This window comes from Lissotriton vulgaris, chromosome 4_1 (genome assembly GCF_964263255.1).
Source record: "Lissotriton vulgaris chromosome 4_1, aLisVul1.2, whole genome shotgun sequence".
NCBI lineage: Eukaryota > Metazoa > Chordata > Amphibia > Caudata > Salamandridae > Lissotriton > Lissotriton vulgaris.
Window position 1 is genome coordinate 16,414,032 of NC_141691.1, and position 26,389 is coordinate 16,440,420.

At 45.5% G+C, this 26,389-nt stretch overlaps 1 protein-coding gene across 1 annotated transcript in view; it reads left to right on the forward strand.

Moving 5' to 3' along the window:
• The window catches only part of LOC147718230 (nicotinamide N-methyltransferase-like), a 98,264-nt gene that overhangs the window by 61,852 nt on the left and 10,023 nt on the right, over positions 1 to 26,389 (forward strand). Inside the window, exon 2 of the mRNA XM_086966650.1 lies at positions 10,619 to 10,826. Coding sequence (XP_086822776.1) covers positions 10,619 to 10,826 — 208 coding nt within the window. The remainder of the gene's footprint in view (positions 1 to 10,618; positions 10,827 to 26,389) is intronic.

The window sequence follows — 26,389 nt, forward strand, 5'->3', positions numbered from 1 at the left end:
AATACTAAACTTATTTATTCTGAAAAATTTTATGAAAAAATGTCTACATTTGGTTTTGAATTTTGAAAAAACAACATTGAGACAAAAACCATCTGGAGTTCAAAAGAATGGCAGGCACGAGGTTTAGAAGCATTGTTTAGAGCCTGCATGATCCCAGAACAAATAATATTCCTGAATGACACAATTCAGCAAACAACCTGTCTTGGTTTAGCCAAGATAAAAGATTTAAACAACCCGTCTATACCAAAGCCTATGCCTGATAGAAACACCACTACAGATGAGGGGTTAGACGTGGCATATATTTTAAAACAAAACAGAACACTTACTGATTGGAACAAATGGTTTATCTGGCCCACGGACACTAAAAACTGTCAAGATAGATTCCTGAACAAAATACAGGGGTTCAAACAGAACAGGCCAGACCCAAGATTTTCCCAAAGACAACATCCAGGGATAGTTACAACATACAATGTAGGAAAGTTATGCCTTGATTGGCTACAGAGATCTACACTTCCCGAAATTAAGCAACACTTAACTTTACTTAAAGAAGGTGCTGACTTGCGAGATTTCATACTGGGACCTTGCAAACAGAGTTAAAAACATTTCATATACGCCGGTTTATACGCAGCTTACAATGAAGCTTGGAAATTAAATCAAATTGAAACTGCTGAAAAAATACAAGAGATTGATCGTATTAATTTAGAAAAAACACTTTCTGTAGTGGACAATGGGTTAACGACTCTGTCCTCCAGAATCTTTTCACTGGACAGCATTGTATCATCTGCTATTGATATACTAGAACAGGATATGATAATGTTACAACATGGTCAGTCCCAATTGCGTTCTATTGTACAGCTGGGATGGACGTTACAAAACCTGCGTTCAGGTCACGTGCCATGGCGTCTAATCAACATGTCATTATTTTTTATCTTTAACCTTACTGATAGACAAATCTTGTTGGCACAAAAAGGAGAATCCCGATAACAACTTTTCTGTTTCAATACTGCCAAAAGTATATACCAGCAGGCCTGTATGAAAGGTTGGGTAAAGGATACATCAAATCAACCTGGAATTTACCTTATACACATAGAGGTTGGAGTGGGGACAATACAGAGGTATTTCTTAGTGGTAATAAGTGTAAAACATCACTGAGCGGTACACTTCTATGTCAAGGTATAAACTTGCATGGAGCCAGTGAAGGTTCATCAAACAACCTTTCATGTCATCTGTACGGCACCCCAGCTACACAGATAGAGTTTTTTTTCAGACAACTTTCCAATGGTAGCTACGTTATATTAAGTGACCACAGCTGTTGTGGCATGATGCCAGGAAAACCCTATCTCGTGAGCGTTACTTCCAGGGTCATTTGTTGTATGCAAGTTTTGTATCCAAACAGCAATCCAGACATGGAGGCAGCATTATGGCCTTCTGTGAATATCTCTTCTATTCAAATTGATACTTTAAGCAGAATGAAGTCTATTGTTTTACAGACAACTGTGCCTTTAACCTCTTCCAACGAGACGTATGACCTGCAAGCTGCAAGGACAGCGGCGGAGATACATTCTCTATTATCAGCAAATTGCCCCATGCATTTCGTAGAAATTTTAAGCCAAATTTTAAACATGTCAGATGCCAGTGGCATCGCACATGTATTTAAGACAATTTTTTAGGGACTGTTAGCACCCTTTGAAACAGTTCTGGGCATCCTCCTGAATTTTGTGCATTCTCTTTTCGGTGCCCAGCCTCTTATTTTGGGACTCGTAGCAGGAATTTTATTTTTGTTCCTTCTGCTCCGATATGGCAAGCCAAGTCAAAGACAAAACTCAGGCTACGATGGAAGAAAAAATCCTAGCAATACGATACCGAGACCGTATCACTAAGGTCATCGGATTGGCTCAGCTAAGAGATCTGAATACGACCTGGTTTCTTTCATTCAGACCAATCTGGCAAAATTGCATCTTACCTGTGCTTCGATGTTTGCTATGCGGAGAAGAATGTGTTTTGGACATCTGTCTTACACTACCATCAGCAGTACCAATGGATATCGATGCTTTGCTTTGTCCGGTAACGACTCATGCAACTTGTTGTCCCCAGCGGCTACCGATTCTGATGACGGCATTCGTTGAGCCTTCACCATTACGATTTGGTGGCGGTGAAGTACGAGATGAAAGCAGCAGCACACAGGTACAACCTTCTGTGAACATTGCTGATCTGAACACCGATAATGGCAATGCATCGCATATATGCACTATTTCTGATTTTACAGCGTTGGCACAACTTTCATCTACTGTTGTAGACACATTTTTTGCTGGTCTAGCTGAGGAAATGTTATCTTCTAACAACGAGAATAATATTTGAAATAGCGAGCACACAGCATTTCCTAAACTCTGAATTCGCCCTTCAGTTTTTTATAAACAACACTGCTGAAAACACATGGAACTATTTTTTCCCTTGAAAGCAAAATTATTTTTCCCAACTTCCAAAATATTTACCTTTTTTTTGGGCACAAGGTACTCTGCTTAATGTAGAACTATTCATAGAGAACAGAGCTTCTATTCCTAGAGACTCTAGAGACAATGTTTTGTATCAGCCTGTAGCACATGTACAATCTTGTATAAATATGTGATGAAATGGTCTCGACCTTCTCTTCGGTATTAAGAGTCATTTCATAAATGTAATTTTCGCAATTCATTCAGCTGATATTTATATTTGCATTATCTGAATGATACCACTGCTTGAAAGCGTACAGTATAATACTCATTTTCATGTATCTATACCATTTCAAATGCATTTGATGTATTTTGGGGAGGGCTGGAAAACACATGCATACCTATATGTTTATATATTGCTTAGTATTTAGTAATGATGGACATTATACGTGGAGTGGGTGTTGTGAACGTATCTAGGACCCTAATTAAATATTCCCGATTTATGCCCTTATGTGGTTATAACAAATCATACCCTTATAAAGGCATAAAAATCATATCCATATTTAATAATAGCCAATGCAATCCAAATACGGCAAGGCTACTTCCTTAGACTCCAAGAAAGTACAACGAGTTCTTTCAACAAACCAATCCTCCAGCAACCTGGGAATTCCCCATGCTTTTGTTTTGATTTGTCCTAGAACTCCTGCGAGTCCGAAAGAACGGCCAGTCCTTAGTTACATCTTTTATTGACATCTTATGTCCAACCTTACGTCAAACACGGCACCTTCCAGGTATAAATATACCAGCATTTGCCATAAGCAACACACAGTGGTTTGGAGCAGAGCAGCTATCTACTTATCCGAAGCCCAGCTGATGCGAGTGCGGAAGGAAGCCGTCCCTCCCATTTGACGCACTGAGAAAGACGCTGTCTTTTTCTCCTGCCGAGAAAATCCAGATCCAGTGTTTCCAGTCACCCATGCGGGTTACTGGGAGATCGAGTCCTGAGAACTAGATACAAGACCTCCTTCATTCTAAAACTAAGATACCGAGCTGATTAGATCTTTAGAGAATTCTTGAGTCAGATTCTTGGCAAAACTAACTTAACTTAAAAACTCCTTTACTCCTTCCCACATACTAGGCCTAGGTTAGGTACACTGGGGTAGGCGTATTTAGAAACATCAGTTGAGTATGTTTAGTCAACTTTTATCATTGTATGTAATTGTATATATTTTATACCTTTTAAGTATCATATGGCTCAGAAACCATATCAATGCTTTTACAGTATTATTTCATAATACTCCTTTTACTGTACGCACTTTACTTCATGACAAGTATTGCAATTGTAGCAATTCACTTCTCTTACATGAGAAAGAAGACTGCTCAATAAATAACACCTTTTATTGAAAAAGCCCGTCTCTCTATTTCTCTGCACTCTGGTGAAACTAAGTATGCACGATTGACTGAGCGAAATAGCTATCTATTGTTTTCACACAACTTTGGAGATATTCTCCTTATTCTGGGGGAGCAAAGTTGTCATGTTTATGTGGTTGTCAGAAGCTAATCCCTTCTTGTCTAATCAGGGCAGTTAACTCCTCCCTGTTCATTCGAGAAAGTTTCTAGTGACCACTGAGCTAGCTGGCAAACCTAATTAAGCCTAACATATTCAATAGAGACCTAGTCAAGCTTAGTCCTACTTCTAAACTATTGTTTATGTTATTCCAATGCGCAGAGCCTATTGGGAAAATATGAACTACACTACAGCATCACACCTTGCTTCAGTGCCTGAGGAAGGGTGGAGTGTTAGGGAAGGCATGGGACTGGCTGGAACCTTTCTCCACGAGCGTAGTTTTCGTGTCAAGCAAGGGTCCCATAGGTCTAAGACTATTAACCTGGATCAAGGGGTTCCTCAAAGCTCCCGCCTGAGCCCTACCCTTTTTCATATTTACGTGGCACCTGTGGCGCTAATAACTGAGCAATATGGAGTGGAAGTGGTGACGTGCGCAGATGATACGCAGCTGGTTGTGGCTTTGACACAGCCTGCTGAGCGCGCAGCCAGCAATTTTGCGTCTTGTCTTCAAGACCTTGCTGGCTGGATGGCTGATATTTGTCTCAGACTGAACGGTGATAAAACTGAGATGCTGATTGTGGGCAAGTCTCCGTCAGTCTGGACATCGGCCTGGTGGCCCCAGTCACTGGGTCCTTACCTGGGCCTAAGGATCAAGTTAAAAATCTTGGAATCTGGATTGATTCTAAATTCTCTTATGAATATCACACCAAACGTGTGGCCGAAACTTGCTTTGGCATTCTGTGTAGTCTCCAGGCTGGATTAAGGGAATGTCCTCTATCTTGGAGCTACTGTGAAATGTCTCCGGAGACTACAATATATCCACAATGCTGCCGCCCGCTTGGTGCTGATGCTACCTAAGAGAGCCGCCTCAAAAAAAAGCCTTGGAATCGATGCATTGGCTGCCCATTAGGGAGCGTGTCCTGTTTAAAGCCCTCTGTGTCAGTCACAGGATTGCGCAGGGGAAAGGTCCTTGCTTCCTTCGCAGTCTGTTAACATCGTACACTCCAACGCAACTGCTGCGATCGCAAGGGGCTGGCATGATGCAGGTTCCCAAAATTAGAAGGGCTAGAATGGGAGGTAGATCCTCCGTATTTTGGCTGCCCGTCGCTGGAATGCCCTACCCCTTCGGCTTTGTGTGGAAACCTCTGAGGTGGTTTTCCGTAAAGTACTAAAAACATATCTATTCCCTAGGGACTAGTTCCATTGGGGCGGGCTTGGGAGGCTGTAACAGTTGGGTGCTGGGGGCCAATGACTAGCGTGGGGACACACTGGCTAGTGTAACCAGGTGCTGCATAAGCTCAGGATTAATATTATTATTATTATAGTACTCTTTTTAGGATGATGTAGAAGCATGCAACCTAAGCACCCATGTTGGTCCAGGGCTGTCCTGTCTCCTCTCATCCTGTCTAGGAATTCATTCACAGTCTCCGCAGGTTTCATGTTTCCTGTCATCAGTCCTCCTTCGTTCGGGTGGTCAGGGAATTTATTTTTCCTTAGGGCCATACAGATCTGGTGTCTAAATTATTTAAATGCCACCCCGTCATGCTCGGTATTGATAAGCATGACTTCAGGGATGCAGGCTCAGGTGAACACTGTGTCGATCTGCTCCCCAATGAGGCTGCTGAGCAGACTTTTGATGCCACCTTAAGCTAGGTTTGTCCCCCCAGAGTTCTTTTCAAAGCATGATATACATTTTCCTGCCCCATCCATCAATGGGGGCAGTTCATTACTGATCTTTGTCAATCTGTGCCCAACGCACGTAAATGGTTCCTGCTGCACCTTTCTCCAGTGATGACAAATCATGGCTTGGGGAACCTCTGTCAGTTTCTCCCTGGCATACCACTCCTATCAGCTCAAGCACCCCTGCAGGTACGGGTAGTTCCATTTTGGATCTCCTCTTCAATTCTGAATGCAGGCTGTTTGGCAAGGAGGAAGGTGTCAGCCTGGTCAGTGGGACCTTGTGTTTGTGTGCTGTGGGTCGAATGTGTAGCAGTTCTTAGCAATCTTGGGTTCAATGAAGTTTAAGAGGTTGCTGCTGTATGCTTGGATGGGATGATGTCATTGTTGGCAGCTGCAGGATTCGAAAACTCCTTGATGGTGGTAAAGAGTTATTTGCTGTTTGTTGAGGTGTGGATGCGAGAAATCACCAAAAGCACCTTGACCAAGGAATCAGCAAATGCACCTTGACCGACAATCTCAGATATCTTGCTGGAAGGTAGGGATTTAGCTGAGATGACAGAAAAGCTGGCTGAGACTGGATCATTGTGCATCAACGATGATGCATTTCTTAATAGGCACCAAATTAATCTTTCTAAGGATCGAAAAGGAAGGCGTGCAAGAAGGAAGGTTACAGATTAGTCACAAAGTAGTATTCTTAAACATCTGCTGTTCTGACAGCAGGGTATCATTTACTTTGATCTAGTACGATATTAAAATATGGGACCTTATTTCATCATCCAATCCTGAGTTGTTTTTTTACTAAAACTTGGTTCTGTGTCTGCAGTTCCTTGCATTCCTCTAGCCATCGGTGAACACTACTCTCTTATTAGATATGACCCGACGGATCATATGGGGGGTATTCCTATTGCTTTTTGCTATCCCCTAAAGTTTGAGTTACTTGATACCCATTGCAATTGGTGCTCCGTGATATGCATTTTTAAGGTGGTCTTATCTGCCACAGTCACTTAGTAATGGGCGTTATTATACTGTCCTCCAGGTACGAAAAAGAAGTATTTTCTACTCGGTGACTTTAACTATCATTGAAAAAAAGCAACAATCCAGTTGTGATTCAACTTTCAGGAGATTTTGAATCACTGGAGCTTAAACATATATTGTTCGGCCTCACACATTGGCTAGGACACACACTGGATCTTATCTTTACTGATATTAATGAAGTCTCTTGTGACTCACATTTTTCAGATCCATATTTAAACAGGGTTTTCATCTTGCGTAAGAACTCCTCATGGAGATCCTAAGAAAACTGTGCCTAGATTTTGATGCAGCTGGAAAACAGTTATCCATACTACCTTCAAGAAGGCTGGCTTTGCCTCTATCTCACTTGGATGAGGACACAGTTTTGTCTGTCTACCAAGACTCTGTGACCAGCATTTTGATTGTATTGCACCTTTTAAAATATCTTCCTCTTCTAGGAGTCCTGTTCCATGATTCTCGGAGACGTTGAGTAAAGAGAAATCTGCCTGCAATAGCCTTGAACATAGATGGTGTCTTACCAAATCTCCCAAGGATAAAGCTGAATATCACTCCTGGCTTGGAGTATGTTATACTATGATAAGGGCAGTGAAGAACGTATACTATGGTTAATTGCAGAAACTCCACCAAATAGCTATATAAAGTTAAGAATAGCTTCATGAATACCCAGGTGTGCGCTTCTACTGTTGTGGCCTCACAAGAGTTGTGCATTTTAATTGTATCAAGTCTGCCTCACCATGATAAAAATAAAGGTGACCAAAGGTTCAACAAATTGCTAAGTTTAAGTTTTAAGGCAGTAAAATTATGAACTAATATATCACGAATGTTAGAGAACCATGTGCCTAGATATTTAATTTTTTGAGGACACCATGTAAAGTTGGTCGAATCAAACATATGTCTATAGCATGAAGGATTTAAGGGTAAGTCTTAAAGAAATTTAATTTGCAGCCTGACACATTAGAGAATGAAGAGTTCTCTTGTAGAAATGGGGGTAAAGAAGAAACAGGGTTGGACATATAAATAAGAACATCATCTGCGCATGCAGATAATTTAATTTGATAGGATTTTATTTATAAACCAGAAATAAGAGGATTACTTCTAATGAGTTCCAGAAAAGGTTCTAAGCATAACAAGAAAAGTAACAGGGAAAGGAGACAGCCCTGACCCGTACCTCTTTGATGAAAAAAATATGGTGAAAAAATACCTTTAACAAAAACACAAGCTTTTGGATTTGTATATAATAATTTATAAAGTGGTGCATAGTAGAAGTCTTTAGGAAACGTGTTTTTTATATGCTCCATGTAATGCCTACTCAATGCACAGTAGACTCGGTTACAAAACCATGCAAAGCCACACAAATCCAGCCTTACATGGCTTAGTAAATTCTAAAATTCCATTTCATGTCCAGCACAAGGTGATGTGATCCACTCACTCTTGATAATGTCTTATTTATATTTGGGATTTCATGTTGATTAACCCAGGTGTGTAATTTCTCTAGTTCTTCATATACATGAGTATGAAGATTATATGATGTATTCACCAACAGATCCCTCAAATATTTATTTTATCTTTTTCTTTGTACTTTCTTTGATTTGTCATTGATATATTTTGCACCTCTGTTTAAAACTGATCTTAGAAACGTTCGGTATGATCAGTTCCTCAGTAACAAGCACAAGATGCTTGTCATGCATATTTATATCATTTATTATTCATTACTGCACATAGGAAACCCTTTGAGGTTGGTTCCCTTCGATCCACCCTCATTGCTCATTTTAGGGGAGACACCTATGAACGCTGTTGCGGTGGTGCATTGCATTCCTAATCAATGTACTGATTCATTACATAGCATTTTGGTAGCAGAGGTATGAGCAAATGTTCCTAATATGGAACAACTGGGATCCTATTGTGGTGCTGAGGGAGGGTACAAAGCATTCAGAGGACCTGATGGGACTGTAGAGTACTGCCTAGGAAAGTAGGGATTTATGGTATCATTGGGAAAGGAGCAGGAGTAAAACGAGAGAAAGGAGCACGGAAGGCAAAGGAGAGAAAGACTTCTCCTTTGGAGGAAGTCGCGGGGACGCTGAATACTGTTCAATGAGAAATGGTACTTCGGTCATTCCAGCTTGAAGGAGAGTTGCTAAGGAGATAGGGAAGAAAGACTGAATGTAATTGGTGTGCAGATGGCACTGGATGTTAAACAAGAGACTATGGAACAAAAACAGAGATTGACAGAAGGATTACCCCATCCCAAATGTAACAGATATCCCATCCTCCACATTGCAAGTGCCATTGGATATAATATGCATAACCCATCTGCCAAAGCTCAAATCAGACCTTCTGTCCCCAGGGAAGGAGCCGTTAAAGGCACAAAGGAGGGGTCCCAGTACTGGCCTTAGGGTAAACCAGAGTAGATGATTGGAAGACATTTTAAATCTGTTGTACACTGCTGGATTGGTGACAGTAGCTTGACAAACATGTACAATGTCCTGGATTCCAAGTCAAGACATTCTGCCTTCCAGTATCCAACTACCACTAAATAATGACTGTTGACTCCTCCTCTGCTCATTATTTCGCTATAGATCATGAATTATGACTGAGTTCCTTATAACCAAATTGGCTGAGGGAGAAACCTATGAGGTCAAAAAAGAAAGCAAACACACTTATTCATTATCGTACTAAAAGCAGCCGCCTTGTATTATCCAGAGTAAAAATGTTGTATGCACTATCACACATATGGGGTACCCTGGTGCTGCACAGATATGTGTAGCTAGCCCTGCCTAGGGTAAGTTAGTTAATTGACAAGCCAGGTCTACAGGTTCTTTCAGAATTCACGAAGAGAGGAGGAGGCTATGACGTGGAATGTGAGGTTATTCTCCACTTTAGGAGTGTTCTGAGCGAATGCCTGTGGTCTTGATCTGGTTCTGTATACAGATGGGATGTGTGTGAGTAGGAGATCTCTGGAGCTCAGGTGTATGGGGGTTAGAGGAAAAAGATGCAGCTGTTCAGGATAATGGTGCCTAAGTTGCATAGGGCCTTGTATGTGTATGTGAGGAATTTAAATATGCATGTTTGCATGTCGGGAGCCAATGGGGCACACTGAGGTGTGGTGAAATTTGAGTTTTCTGCGGGAGGTTGAGGATGAGTCTGGCTGCCGAGTTGAAGATGGTTTGTAGTTTTCTAGTGAGTTTCTTGGCAATCCCGTCTTGGGCAAAAGTGTGAGTGACTTTTAAAGTCTTTCCTGGGAGCCATTTCGGGATCTTCATCATAATTGTTAGGGTATGGAAACAAGATGCAGAGGCAGTGTTGACTTGTGGCCTCATGCCCAGTTTGCTGTTGATGATGATTCTGTTGTCAGTGTTGGGTATGGGTATACGTTTTAGTTCAGGGGTCACCTGCAGAAGTCCCATGGCAAGGTGCTCTTGAAGAAGATCAGTACTTCTGTCTTTTCAGTGTTGATCTTAAGAAAAGTGACTATTGGAAATTAGTGAATATTTCTTTCTTATCAGCCTAGTTTGCCTCCAAACTTTTAATGAGCTTATATTGATTCTGTGATCATTCCAGCTAAAAGATATGACTTGTGATCCTAAAATATTGCAAAATCTCAAAGGTGTACCTTTCTTGATATTATGCATGCTTCACTAGTATTTCCATATTTCTTCCCAACTCAGGTTCTGATGCATTGTGTGTGAGATCTATAATTTTCAATTTTAAAGATTGTGCAGCATTATTTCATACAATTGCTAAAATTTTGTTTTCTAAAATTTGTGGTGATTGTCCTCAAAATGGAACCAAATCATATTTAAATTTACAGTAATTTAAAGGAAACCTAATGGAGAAGTGCTCAAAGGGAATTATTTTTAATTTCTTCAATGAACGGAATCAATAATCAATTTCTGTAAATTGTTGTTACCAGGTGTAGTGAAAGGCGAGCTGATGATTGAGCTTTCATATGCGCCTTTCCTTGAATGGGCTTTTCCAGCCTGCGACAATTTTTCAGACATCATTCTTGGTGGCTCAACTGATCAGTGTGTTACAGCGATAGAGAAGTGGTGGAGAAATGAATCTGGAGCTTTGGACTTGAGTCATGTACCAATGGCACTTTGTGAGCTTCAAGGCAAAAGGTATGTATTCTGCACCTGATGATGTATTACACATACCTTTCTTTACTTACCTTGCCAGCAGTCCTAGCTTTGAGGGCAGCAGGTTTACATTCTTGAAAGCAAATTCAAAGTATCCAGAGGTGAGCGGGTCCTTGTCGATCTCCAAGGTGAATATCACCGAGGGTTGCGGGGGACAGTGGAGGGAATCCTTCCAGGGCATGATGCAGAGGGCAGAAGAAAGCAGAAACAGGCAATTGGCGGAGTTGAATGCAACAGATTCCTCTTTACCACCACGTTAGTATCTGCTATATGATGATGAAGACAACCCCCACTCCGTGGACTTTCAGGGCACATACTTAGTGGCACGAGAGCTGAAAGGGGATGCAGTCTGCAATGAGGCCTGTACAATGACATAAATCACCAAGGAGGGTATAATTGGATAGCTTTGCTTTAGGTTCCAAGAGCTGCCCAAAAGAGTTTAAAAAGTTGGCCTTGGCTTATTGTGGGCCGTAGACAAGACAGCTGTTAAAAGTGTTGCCATAATTAAGTTTAATTTCAAAACTGGCTACTTCTGCTTGGGTGAAGTCTGAGATGGTGTTAAACCTTATTTTGAGAGTATTTCTGGCTATAAATGAGATACCCCTCCTCTTTTCCTGATCGGTCTGTCCTGTAAATATTAAAGCCTTCAGGGAAGGCTCCCAAGAGGTCAGGTTCAGATGAGGGCTCGACCCAGATCTGTGTTATAAAGGCTATGTCAATGGCATATTCCTCCATGAAATCGTGAAATGTCAGGGCATTTTTGATAGATCTTGTGTTGATTAGTAAGCCATAGGTTGTATTCTGATTATTGTTCAAAGCCTGCACCTTACTTGAGATATAGGGAGGCAGAACAGCACAGTGGTGCAATAGGGGCATGCTGTTTTTTTTTAATTTTTCATGGCTCATGGGGAGTACTCAGGCGGTTTTTACCGGTGGTTTTAAGTAACCCTGGGCATAGTTCGCGAAGTAGTGTTACGGGTAGTGCACTTCGCACTACACGAGCTATGCGTAGCACTATGTGAACTGCGCAGTAGCCTGTTTGCACTGTGCAAGATGCATTTTGTAATGATTGCACAGTGCAGACAAGCCTCCGGCACTGTAGAATCATTGAATCATTGAAAAAGGCATTATGCACAGTGCGAGCTGTAGTTTTCTGCCACTCAAGGAGATTTTTACTCGAGCAGCAACTTTCTCAACGTGGACTGGTAGTTTCTCATCGCAAGCGTTTGCGAACATTTGCGGCCACTCGCAATGAGAAACCTGACCTTCACGCATTGAGAATCTCACCAGGAGGTTTATTTTCCACGCTCGCGATCGGCAACTTGATGTTGCTGATCGCAAAGGAGGAAAAAGTCTCGCTGGAATGTCATTTTACTTGCTCGCGGTCACCAACTTGACGTTGAGGACCGTGAACAAGCAAAAAATGACCGCTGCCCTACACTACGCTACGCTACTCGTGTTTGCACTGTGCTATGTGCAATGTTTCGTAGTGCGAAGTAGCGGAAACTTTGCAAACTACGCAAGTGTAGCGTAGTGCTTTGCCCAGGGTTAGTTTTAAGGTGCAGAAGGGCCTCCCTGGTATACCGTATTGGAGAGCCAATTGTGCGGTTGTGCAAAAAAAACTGCATTATGGCTGGATTGTGTGTGAGCGGTTACACAGGCTTGCCTTTGGCGTGCCAAAGGCAAGCACGCTGCACTTCTGCTATATCATACGGCTGATATAGAGCCATTAATGCCTGAGAACTGGAGCACTAGCCGTCGACTTTGGGACCGGATGTGAGGGCGAAATCAGGTGTTGTCAGGGGAATGAAGTCCCGCCCTCTGCTCAAACAGCACATCAGCCTCAGAGGACCAAGGCGAGGACTGCAGGTAAGTGAGAGCAAATGCGCTATAATTCAATGATTACACACAGATTCCCCCAACATAAACTAAGTTTAAAAAACAACCAACACCACACACAAGCGTCTACACGCAATGAGAGCCAGCATGAGTGCAGATGAAATGGTGCAAGCGTGAGTTTTTTTTAAAGGCATTTTTTTTTTAAAAGCAGTTTAAAACAGGAACTTTAGGATTATCATGCAAAATAAAGTGGCAGTAGCCATCCTCCCGAAGTAGAAGTCTGGTGATTAGCAGTTTGCTCAAAGGTCCCTCCGGTGTTACTGCTGACTAATGTATTGTTACAAAGCATGCCATGTAAAAAAACTGCCAATCCAGCTCTTTGTGAGGGAACAGAGGCTCCTCTGTTTCCTCACAATGACGTGCAGTGCCCCTCAGATCCGACATAAAGCAGGAAGCAGGAGGATAGGGGAATCATGAGGAAAGAGAGGATAGGGGTATTGGGCATGGGGTGGGGGTTACTTTTTAAGGAAAAAAAGGGGTTGGGTAGGGTGTGTATGTAGTGCAGGGTAATGTTTTAGGGTCTAGGGTAGTGTCAGGGGTGGTCATGGAGAGTAGTGTTTATGTGTAGGTAGAGAACTGGGGGTTGGGGGAGGATCAAGATGAGGGTAGTATTTTAGGGTTTAGGGCAGTGTCGGGGGTCTCGCAGGGTAGTGTTTAAGTGTAGAGAGAGTACTGTGGGTCGGTGGAGGGTCATGCTGGGGGTAGTGTTTAAGGGTTTAGGATAGTGTAGGTGGGTCATACAGAATAGTCTTTAAGTGTAGGGAGAGGACTGAGGGTCAGGGAAGGGTCATGCAGGGGATAGTGTTTCAGGGTTTAGGGTAGTGTAGGGGGTCGTGCAGTATAGTGTTTAAGTGTAGGTAGAAGACCATGAGTTGGGGAGGGTTATTCTGGGGGTAGTGTTTTAGGGTTTAGGGAAGTATCAGGTGTCATGCATGGTAGTGTTTTAGGGTAGGGAGAAGACTGGGGGTCAGGGGAGGGATGTGCTGGGAGTAGTGTTTTAGGCTTTAGGGTAGTGTTGGGGGTATTGCAGGGTAGTGTTTAGGTGTAGTGAGAGGACGGGGGTCAGGGAACATTGTGATGGGATAGTGTTTTGGGGTTTACGGTAGTGGCAAGGGTGTCATGCAGGGTAGCATTTAAGTGTAGGGAGAGGACTGGGTGTTGGGGGTGGGTTATGCAGGGGCACCAAATATGGGTTTAGGGTATGGCAGGGTAGTGTAACTTACCTTTTATACATTTGCCATGAGTATACCTTTACCATGCATGCCTTTGTGTTGTGATAGCATGCACAGAAAAGGTATATTTGTGGTCAAAGTATGCAATGTCATGGGAGGTAGTTGTAATTGACAATCATAGTAATACCCACATTTTAATGGTACGCGTGGTATTAGTACGAGTTGTAATGAGTCATATTCATGTTAAGAATACCCTGGTTTATATTTACCTGCAGTACACCTTAGAATTCCAAAGACACATAACTCCCTTTCTGGAGGTGATGAAATGTTGCCAAGATAATGACATCAAATATGCCTTTCAGTTCCCTCCAACCCTCCAGCTGCTAAATGCTGGCACCATTTCCCTCTGTGGGACACCAGAAGATGCCTGATCCTGGCTTCAACACAGCGGTCTCAGGCCCTCAACAGGCGTCAATCCCGACTCCTCCACTTTATGACAAGATTAGCAACAACAGATATCTTAAAACAGGTGCCATTGACGGGGTCCCTTGAAGCAGTAGGCAGCTACGAAAAGGGCTTGTGTGGTAGAAGAAGTGGAGAAACATGTGGTGGCCCCTTCTCTTTTGGCCTCAGAGGTGGAGAGTAGGCAGATGGAATAAATGGCAATTACTGACTCTCAGGTTGCGGTACTATGCAGGTGTTCCATCTGATATACCGCAGACAGTTGACGACTATTTAGAATCAACTCCTTCCCGGTTTGTTTGGGACTCGGTGTGGTGGTACTATGTAGCTATAGAGTATGTGGCTAAATAATTGATGCCAAAAGCGGGGTCACCGGCTGAGGCTGCAATCGTGCAGGCCTACAGCTGTCATTGTATTATAATGAAGTTCCTATATTCCTATAGGCTCTGCGCATTGGAATCATATATACTATATATTTGACGTAGGACTGAGGTCTACTAGGTCTCTATTGAATATATCAGACTTAATTGTGAGTTCCAGCTAGCTCAGAAGTCACTACAAACGTTCTCGAATAAACAAGAAGGTATTAGTTTCAGACAACCACATAAGCATGACAACTTTGTTTCCCAAGAATAAGAAATGTATCTCTAGAGTCGCAGAAACAATAGATAGGTATTTCACTCAGTCAATTGTGCATGCTTTGTTTCACCTGATGTGCGGAGAATTTAGAGAGACAGGCGTTTTCAATAAAAGTATTTATTCAACAGTCTTCTGTCTCATGCAGGAGAAATGAACTGCTACAATCGTAATACTGGTTGCAATGCGTACAGTACGAAGAGTATTATAAAATAATACTGTAAAAGCATGATTTGGTTTCTAAGCCATAAAATACATAGAATACATACATTAATAAATAAAGACTAAAAGTACTCAACTGGTGCTTCTAAAATACGCCTACCCTGGTGTACCTAACCTAGGTCTAGTACAAAGGAAGAAGTAAGTGAGGTGTAGCTTAGTTTCAGTATTCTTCTGCCAAAAATCTATCGAAGATTTCTCTAAGGGATCTAATCAACTCCGTACCTTGGTTTTAGAATGAAGGAGATCTGGTATCTCTCTCTCAGGACTCGATTTCCCAACAACCCGCAAGGGTAGCTTGGAAAAACTGGAGCTGTTTTTTTTGGCAAGAGAAAAGACAGTGTCTCTCTCAGTGCGTCTGCTGGAGGGTCGGCTTCCTTCTGCACTTGCTTCGGCGAGCAGTGTTGTGTAGGTAGATAGTCAAACTGCTCCAAACCACCATGTGCTTGCCTGGGCAAGTGTGGGCATAATTATACCTCAAAGGTGCCGTGGTTGACGTAAGGTTGGACATAATAATGTCATCAAAGACTCCTTGAGTTCTTGTATAAATCAATATTCAAGCAAGAGGAAGTCCCTGACTGCTGAAGGCGGGTTTTTCCAAGAAATCGTTGTGGATTCTCGGAACTAGTGGAAGTAGCTATGCCGTATTTGGACTGCATAGGCTAAGTCTAAATATGGTTATGATTTCTATGCCTATATAAGGATAGGGGGCCCGATGTAGGTGGCCGTTTCAGGCCATATACCGACCGGTAACGGCCGATTTCGGCCGTTACCGACCGGTAAATGGCCAATCGGTATGTAGGGGCCTAAATCCAAGGCCACATATAGGTAAATCTACAGTTACAGAATCGGTAAAATTACCGATTCGGTAAAATACCGAATCGGTAATTTTACCGATTCTGTAAATTCCATATGTAGGTGGGACTCTTCTGAGTCCCAAAGGCCTAAACGAATCGGTATTTTACCATGAAATCCAACTTCATGGTAAAATACCAATTCCGGTGTGCATGCACATGTGTGCATGTACACCTATGCCATGTGGCAGGCAGACCTGCCCCTAGGGCTTGTATGCCTGCCACATGGCACCCAATCCTGTTTAGGGGGTGCCAGGGGGTGTCAAAGTGACACCCCCTGCACCCTTGTGAAATTTGGTATTTACTGATTCGGTAATTACCGAATCGGTAAAGCCTATTGATTGCTATGGGCTTTGAAGCCCATAGGAATCAATAGGCTTTACCGATTCGGTATTTACCGAATCGGTAAATACCGACTTTTACCGATTTGGTAAAAGGGAACATCTGGATTCCCTACATACCCACTCCTCACATTTACCGATTCTTAATTACCGAATCAGTAATTTTCGGTAATTAAGAATCGGTAAATGTTACTTACCTACATCTGGCCCAGGGTGATTTATACCTATATATGGGCATGAATCAGGAAAATTATACTAGGGTCCTAGATTCATATTCAACAGTATGCTACCACCCGCTTACAAAGCACCATTGGTAAAGACTTCTATTTAGAGTTGTTAGTTTTGCATTATAGTGCCAATGGCTGCCCACCCATTGGTGAACTGGCTTGGGAATGAGAGTTGGGTGTTAAACCTGCTTTTTCTAAGTAATTTACAATGTAATTTTTTTCCTTTAATGGAGGATGTAGTGTGCTGTGTGCGTGGTAGGGCTGGGGCTGGGTGGTGGCGTTGGGTAGGTGGGTATGGGAGAGGATCCTACATATGATGCAATAGCTCTAATGCAATTGCGCAGAGATCCTCAGTATTTCTGCTGACCTGAAATGTCCATGCCCTGGTCGTACAATGCATATCAATATCTCTGCAGATGTAAGATTCTAATTGCACTCCTCAAGGAGACGCATCTCACATCGCAAACACTAGAATGTATACACAGGTGTCGGAGAGGAGTGTTGTTAGAAACCACATTCTCCAGCTTTGCTAGGGGTACGTTGATCTGGGTGGCTCCCAGGTTACCTCTAGAGGGTTTGCGTACTAGAATTGACTCAGAAGGCCATTATTCTGTGCTAGAGAGATTGCTCAATGGTTTCCCTCTTTCACTAATATTGATCAATGCCCCTAACACTAACCAGGCTTCTCTTCTGCAGTCCATGACCCCAACCCTGCTGCAGAATGTACTAGCTCCTAAATACTGGGTGCGGCTTCACCTGCACCCAGGACCTTAATAAAGACTGCACCAACCCCTCCACTGCCTGGCACACAGTTTATATACATAAATACATATATATACAAGGCATCTATAGAAATGGGTCACTGACACTCAGGTATGGGATGCTTGGTGGGGTTTATGCTCTGACACTGCAAAATATTCACACTACTCAGGGCGTATTACTCTTATGCCAGAATCAACCTGGTTTACTGGTTGCAGAAATCCCTTGCTAGGATGTACCAAGTGGAACATCTAGAATGCACCCCCCCTGGTCATTGACTTTTCTACAATTCACTTGGGGAATAAGTAAGAGCACAAGCTCTCTGAAGGCGCTTGAGGCATCCCGCTTCATTCTTTCATTTCTAATACTATTAAGTTCTAATTTCAAGACAATGACGGTTTCTGCCTCAGGCAGCCTGTTGGTGTTGAGTGGAATGTGTTTAAATTTGTGCTCCCAGACCATATTATTACGTTGGTTTATGGGGCTAAGTTAACCCTTCTAAGAGAGCTTACTACCCTGGACACTGATTTATGCAGATATGAGCGGTTATCCCTTACAGACCAGTGGGTTACAGCTTTGCGGGCCCAGGGCAGACTAGGGTAGAATTCAACCTTGGAAAAACTGGGAATCCTTGATCACAGGAAACACTTGGATAAGCAGCACACTGAGGGCGACAAGGATAGTAGACTTCAGGCGCGGCTGTTGCATTCGGCCTAATCTAGTAACCCGATCATTCCTCTAAGGGTCTGTACGGGGCATATCATTAATATACAGGATGACATCAACATCTCTTTTCACTCTTATTATGCATCCTTGTACAATGCACTACAGGGTGAGGATCCAACCACGGTTTGTTAATATTTAGAGGATATCCACCACCCTTATTGTAACCCCAGTCAAAGGTGTCCTTGGATCTGCAATTTCTTTAAGTATTTGGGATTCCAGATTTATCACTCCACAAAAGATTTTCTCCAAGTGCCAGGCCTTCTTTTTTTGACTGTATTCAGACAGCACATTGTACATATATCCATCATTTACATCATACAGTCTTTTCTCATTTTCTCCCCTTAAACTTCAGGCATTTGACTTATTGTCTCACAGAACTGTGTTCACACAAAGCGTTAATGGTTTCGTATCCTGAACAATTGTAAAATAACACATTCTCATGCATGGGTTCCTTCTGGTAATATCACAGTTTCCATCAGTCTTAGTATAACATTGGACCCACATAGTCAAGCCGTAGCCATTCCCGGTCCCACCCAACACCCTCCCCTCCCCCGTACGTCTCCTAGCATCTCCACCCATAATGCACTGTCACCATTGGCCTACAAGGAAGGAAAGTCACTGATAACTGGCGTGTCTGGAAAATCATGCTCGTCATTGTCTGGCAAACCTGTGCGCACCCTGAGCAAGGCCCTATTCTCAGTCTCACCTACTCCTGTCCGACAGTCTCAGTTATGCAGTCCCTGCCTGTGAGGGTGTCAAGTCTATGTCCTCTAGTCCCAGCAACATCCGCTACCAGTCTTGTGCAATTGGGTGTTTCCGTAGCCCTCGCTCCTCTTCTCTGCGCAGAACTACGCTTTCAGCCCTACCCCACTTTAACACTTCAGATCGCCAAGTCACTACAGCTGGGGTTCTTGCAGACTTCCACTTCATGGTCAATGCTCTAACCGCCAACAACAGTGCCAGGTCCAAGAATTTCAGTGGGGCTTTATGTCCCTTGGGTCTTTTCCTGTGTCCGATCAGGCTAGATGTCGCTCCCCCCGGTATCTGCATGCCTGTAACAGTGTGAAGTATGTGTCGGACCTGTCCCCAATATCCACTCAGGCGTGGACAAGACCACATCATGTGGAGAAGACCGGCCTCATCTGCCTGGCATCGAGGACAGCAATGGGAGGAGGCAGGGAACATCCTGTGAAGCCGCTGGGCGGTAAGATATGCCCTATGCAGCACCATGGCCTGTATAAATTTGAACTTCCCATTCCTGGACACCCTTCTGGGGTGTTCCAGAACAATTTTCCAGGCCCCGTCTGTCAGAACCTCCCCTGTGTCTAGCGTCCAAGTGTCACTGAGTGTGTTAAGAGGCATAGCAGCATGTTCTCTAATCCTGGTGTATAGCCATTGCACTAAGTGTCCCCCTGTCCCCATGTAGTGAAGGAGATGCACTAGTTCATGTTGCATGGGTTTATTGCACTGCGGAGCCCATGTACGTCGTATTTAGTGCAACACTGTGGCATGTAGGTCACGGTGGTGCCCCTGTGACCTGTATAAATGAAGCATGGTCTAGGAGTACGTCATCCCCAAACAAGTCTCCAATTCTATCCACTCCCGCCTCCGCCCATGGCTGCAACCTGCATTGCGTCAGCCGTCCCAGTGGCGTTGGGAGTTCCAACAGGGGGATATTGTCCGCGTAGGGCTGGGCTGTCGACGTATACGCCAAAGCCCTTCGCCAGCACATCAGAGCGGTGTGTAAAAGAGGATGGCCATCCCGGGCTATCTTGGCCCTGGGTAATAGGAGGGAGTGTAACTCTCCGTGCGCTATCTGGTTGCTTGTAATATCGATTTCGTGCAGGTTCCTACTCACTACCCAGCGTGACAACTTCGCAATTGACTCGCATAGTAGTAGCATTGGAGGTCCGGCACTCCAAGACCTCCCTGTCTGGTACTTATTTGAAGTTTTTTGAGACTTATTCTCCGCCGTCCAGTTCCCCAGATGAGGTTAATCAGGATTGTATTTAAAGAATTAAATATGTGTTGCTGGAGAAGAACCAGCAGATTTACAAAATAATATAACATGCGGGGAAGCATCACCATTTTAGACACCGCTATCCTGCCCATAACGGACAGCGGTAAGGACGTCCAGAATTGTACACTACTGCGTAGGCCTGTAATGGCCCACCTGATGTTACTATCAATCTGGACTTCCGGTCTTCTATATACGTTTATGCCCAGATACTTGAACGTGGCCTGTGCTACCAGGATTTGGGAGTCACCAAATTGTATGTGGGAAGGCCGTTGCCCCTCCTGAAGGTAATACCCCACCGACTTCCCCGGGTTGACCGCCAGTCCAGACACAGCTGCAAACCGGTCAAAAATGGCCGCTAGGGCTGAGTGGTTTTCCTCCAGGTCCCGGAGATATAAGAGGATGTTGCCAGCATATATTGATATCAGGTGGTGCGTACCCCTGACTGGAATGCCTAGCCCATCTATCCTGGTCCTGAGGGTGATCGCCAGGGGTTCAAGAGTCAGGACAAACAGCAGGGGCGACAGCCGGCATCCCTGCTGGGTGCCACGGTGGATATCATAATTATCGGAGATGTGCCGGCCAGTGCGTGCTCTGGCCGTTGGGCACGTATACAGTAGTCGGATCCACCGTATTAGGGAATCGGGGAGTCCAAAACATGTCAGGACCTCAAACATAAATGCCCATGACAAGGAATCAAATGCCTGCCAGAGGTCTAGTGCAACACAGCCAGCCCGAGAGAGGGCCATGGGCACATCAGACATTAGGGCGTGGAGCCTCCTCATGTTTTGGGACGTGCTCCTCCCCGGTAAGAAGCTGCATTGGTCCGGGTGTATTAGGGCCGAGAGGTGAGCCTGTATCCGTAGGGCTATGACTTTACTGAGTATTTTGTACTTCGTAGAGAGCATTGAAAGGGGTCTGTAATTAGTTAGGTCGAGGGTGTCCCTACCGGGCTTTGGGATTGATATGACTGACGCTTACATTGTCGAGACGAGTAAGTGACCGGTCTCATATGATGCCTTATAGATTTTCTCCAGGACAGGTACAAAGGTCGTACAATAGGTCTGGAAGAATTCTACCGGTAGTCCATCTTGACCGGGAGTCTTGCCTCGGTTGAGAGAGCGGATGGCCACCCTGATTTCCTGCTGTGTGATGGGTCCGTCCATTCCCGCCTGCTCATCTCGGGACAGGACCCGTAAAGGCAGGTCTCCTAGAAATGTCATCATTTCTTCCCAGTCCACCAGAGGGGGGGAGGCATATAGTGTACTCAGGTGATCCCTGAAGGCTGCATTAATGTCTGACTGTGTAGACACTATTCTCCCCGTTCTATCCCGAACCTGCGTGATCACTGGATCTTCTGGACTATCTAGTACCACCCGAGCCACTAAAGCACCCGATCTGTCTGATTCGGCCTGTTGCCATCGTAGATAGTCTTTATGATCAATAACTCGTATCGTCTCTAGGAGTTCTATGTGTTCTATATTGCTTGCTTGCAATACCCCCCTGCGTTCGGCATTCCCTCCAGCCTCCAAGATCTTCAGGCAGGCCTCAATATCGCACAGTTTCCTGTGGATTTCCTGCCTAGCACCCAGGGTCTGTTTCTATGGCCGCCCCCCTTGTCACTACCTTCATAGCATCCCATACCGTTAAGTTAGAGGTCACCGAGTCCCAGTTCTCCCGGAAATAGTTGTCCAACATATCCGACAAGGATGTGCGGAAGGGACCGTCTTCCAGCTATTACGGGTTGAGTCTCCAGGTGGGCACTGGGGTCGGCAGCCTTCCCCATTGTAGGTTGAGTGTCAGAGGTCTGTGGTTGTAGAAGGTTTTAGCTAGGTAGTCTGAGGACGCACATTTGGGTATCAGAGATTTATTGCATAGGAACCTGTCTAATCGAGTATGTAGGGCATGCACCGGGGAGTAGTAGGAATATTCCCTGTGTGTCGGGTGTAATGCTTGCCACGCGTCCGTCAGTCCCCATCCTTGGAGCCAGGTCCTATAGGAGTCCGTCAGTCTATGTATGCCTGTCATCAGGAGGGGGGGATGCGATCTATCCAGGTCCACATCTAATATCAAATTCCAGTCTCCGCCCAAGATCCAAGGGATATCCACCCAATCAGCCAGTGTTCGGCCCACCCTCATGAGGAATGTATCTTGCTCAAAATTCGGGGCATATACGCTGCCCTGGACCACCAACGTGCCGTCCAGTGTGCCTTTCACTAGGATATACCTTCCCTGATCATCAACCTTTCTCTCTAGCTCAACAAAGGGAGTGCCGTGTCTCACCCATATGGTAGCCCCTCTGGAGAAAGCAGAGTATGTCATGGTGAACACAGTGCCTCTCCATTTCTTCCGCAGTGTGTATGCCTGGGACTGTGTTAGATGGGATTCTTGCAGGAATACAATGTGTACATGTTGTCGGAGTAAGAATGTGTGTATTCTGTGTCTCTTCTGTATAGCGCCAAGTCCCCGCACGTTCCAGGTGGCCAGTCTGTACTTCCCTACAGTGTCAGCCATACTGGGTAGGAAGTGCCTTGGGAAACTGTGACCTCGTCTGCAGTAAAGGTAATACTATCAATAGCCAGGAGACATACTTCTGCCCATCCCAAACTCTAACTCTTTTGGCGCAGCTTGAAAACACTGCTGTGCCGAACCACAATATGTAAACCATAACAAAACCAACATTGGTGCATACGCCTTCGGGGGGTTGGCTGAGCATGTACCTTATCTTCATAGTCTTTCAGTTCTGCGGATCACAAGGCTGTCATAACCTACAGGAGTCTATTTTGGTAGAGCAGCGGAGTGTAACCACTCTGAAGGAGGTACATAACATCATAGCCTAAGCTCGCCCGCTAGGCGTCCCAGGGAAAGAAAACAGAGGGCATCTCCCAATCACTGAAAGGACCCGCATCCCCGCTCCTCGCACCCCAGCCAGATTCAGAACATCATCAAAGGATATCAATAGGACACTGGACCACAGGTTACTTCGTATTGGACAGTAACTCTTGTCCATTGTCCAGTAGTTCATCCGCCGCCCTCGGCGTCACAGTCGGAAATAGGACCATGCTATGTTCGGAGTCTGAGTGCAGTGTGCTGTCGTCCGTGTCCGTGTTGATTGTTTCATGTTCATTTCTGAAGGAGCCCACCATGTCCACAGCTACCATCTGGTCCTCCTTTTGCTTGTGTCATCTCGGTTGCGCAGACTGCGTAGGGGAGGTTCTGCTCATGTGCTCCGAGTCTTTCCTGGAACTGTTGAATGATGCTCCTTGGGTCGCCTCAACGTCCATCACCTCCAGCCATTCCTCCACGTCCGTAGGACTCTTGAAAAAATGGGTCTTATTGTCATATATTATCTTGAGGCGAGCCAGGAACAGCAGGGTGTATCGGAGGTTTACCTTCTGGAGCCTCTTCTTAACCGCAAAGTAGGAGGATCTCTGCCTCTGCACCTGATTAGTGTAGTCCGTGTGTAGCGAGATTCACTGATTTTCATATTCTATAAGCGATTTCTCCCGGACCTTTTGGAGTAACATGTCTCTATCACGATAGTTAAGGATCTTGACGATCAGCGGTCGTGGTGGTTGTCCTGGTCTAGGCCTTCCCGTGGGGATTCAGTGTGCTCTTTCAACACAAAAGAGCAGCGACAGGACCTCCGCGGTGACATGATCTCGGAACCACTGTTCCATGAACTCCATTGCGCGGGTCCCCTCGCTGCATTCCGGAAGCCCAATGACGCAGATGCTATTGCGCTGATTGCGGCTTTCGGCATCCTCCACTCGCTCCATTAGGGCCATCACCTGTTCTTGTAGTTGTTTGATGGAGGTAGTCTGGTCGGCCACTTTCGGGGTAATCTCAGCCAACACCACACCCGGATCTTTCACCTTGTCGGCCAAATTGCAGTAGTCCGCTTTTAGTAGAGAGAGGTTAGTGGTAAGGGTTCCCATTTGTGCCTCCATGGTGAGCCTGGAGTCCCTGATCTCTTGTAGGATCAAGTCCAGTTTGTCAACTTGTAGGTCCCCAGCAGGAGCTTGGTCCGTTGGTTTTGTTATGGATCCTTCCGTCAGGGCCCCCGGGGCTTGTCCTGCAGCCATCAGGCCATCCTTCCCATCTTGGGTTCTAGTCCCCTTCCGGACCATGGTAGTTCCAGCCAGGCATGTCCAATGTCTAGGTGCGGGTATCTCCTAGGGCGGCACTCCGTGACTCTCCCCAGCCCTGCCAGCCGTTGCTCTCTTGCCAGGTTTTCAAGCTCTCCCAAGATGGCTCACCCCATGGCACATGGGGGGCCTCCCGGACCCTCTCTCGACGGCCTCCTCCAGGCATTCAGGCCGTCACTCAGGGGGTTGGCTGGGGGGGCGGTCCCCCTCGCAAGAGAAACGATCTCGGTGGCGTTTTCCTGTCTCTGCCCCCAGAATCCCACCGCGGGAGGCCAGGCAGCTCAGATATTTCCCAGGGCGTCCGTAGGCACGTCTATTCCACCGAGCCCAGCCACGCAGCATTGCAGTGCTGCCCGCGGCGGCTAATGTCAGCTACGTTTCTGGGTCTCAGCAGTCCCCGGTAAGGCTGAGATATGCGGGGAGGGGGGACAAAACGGGGGGGAAGGAAGGGAGGGGGAGGCCCGGGCCCAGCAGCAGGGGTCGCCTCCGGGTGTTGTCCGCCTCGTCCCCCTGCCCCCCGGCGTCAGTCCACTCAGGTCCACAGGGCTCCCGGCATCCCCGCACCCCTCAGGGCCTTCCAGTCTGGTCCTGGGCAGGGCAGCGGTCCCCCGTCCCGTAGCCTTCAAGGTATTGTGTCCCTGGGGCCGGCCCCGTCTCTGTCACCTCTCCTTACCACCGTTATCAGTGGAGTTAGGTCTCGAGCGGTCCGCTCCAGAGCACAGAGCAGCCTCAGCGTCCCCCTCCCTAGTTGCCCTGCAGTCCGGGCATGCCTCCGACTCCAGGCCCCGGTCGCCTCTCAGTAGATTAGGCCGCAGTTGTGCCAGGCTCTGCCTCGTAGTCCCCCCAGCCACCGGAACCACCAAGGTCGTCCGGAGCCGTCAGAGTGCTCGGGGCGAACAGATCCGCCCTCCTCAGGATGTCAGCCAGCCCCGTAGAGGCTTTCCTGGGGTATTTATGGTCTGGGCACGTCTCACCCTCCAGGCCCTGGCTGCCATCAGAGGAACAGGCCACAATACTGCCGGGCTCCGCCGTGCAGTCCCCTCGGCCGTCAAGTATGTCAAAACCAACTAGGGTGGTCAGGGAGTCCAGCCCCAACAGGTCGGTCCCTTCTGCGGTGTCAAGCGGCCCCGTAGAGGCTTATCCGGGATGTTTACTTCCCGGCGGCCCCGGATCTCTAGAAGAATCTGTCCGCCATCATGACCTGCTAGCCACGCCCCCTCAAGTGCCAGGCCTTCTTTAACATGCTGGACTGAGCTACCACTTTTGCCCTATGGGCCGCATAGCTATCTCAAAGATGCTGTTGCTACCGAGATTGATACACATTTTTGCTGTTCTCCCCAATCCAATCTCCAAGAAATTTTAAAGACTTTCACACATTTTCTGTTGCCTTAATATGAGGTAAAGGTAGAAATCAAGTGTTCCTTATGAAATTGTATACCACTCTGGCAGCGGGAGATCTGGTGCCCCAAATTATGAATACTACTATGCAGCCATGCAAATGCAATGGCCAATGTGCTAGTTAGCAGCACATAATGTAACAGAAATGCAATATTGGGTGACTCTGATGCACCCATCTAATGGGAAGGAATGGTTATTGGTTTTGTTGAGTACAATCCCGAAAAAGCTAGGAAACATCCTGACGTCTATGGCCCATTCTTGTTGGAATACGTACCTGCATAAACAGTGGTACTATCCACCTTATGCTCCGGAATTATCCCTTTAGATGTCACCCAGATGTATAGACCTAGGTTCCAGGCCTGATGCAGCTGCCTGGATCAATGCAGGCCTCACGTCCTTGGGACACTTGTTGTCTGACAAGATTCTTTGTGCATGTGAGAGCCTGGTGGATGACAATGGGATTCCGACGGGCTCCTTCCTCTTGTACGTTTCGCTTACTCAGCAGTTATATAAGGTCTGTGCTAAAACACACGATGAACTCAAAATATGTAGAGTTCTCCAAACCTTGCTTACACATGTGATAGGTAGTCATGCTATTGAAATGTTGTACACTTAGTGGGAAGGCAAGCTTTCTACATTAATCACCGACCAGCAGTGGAAGTAATGACTAGGGTTTACAAAATGCAT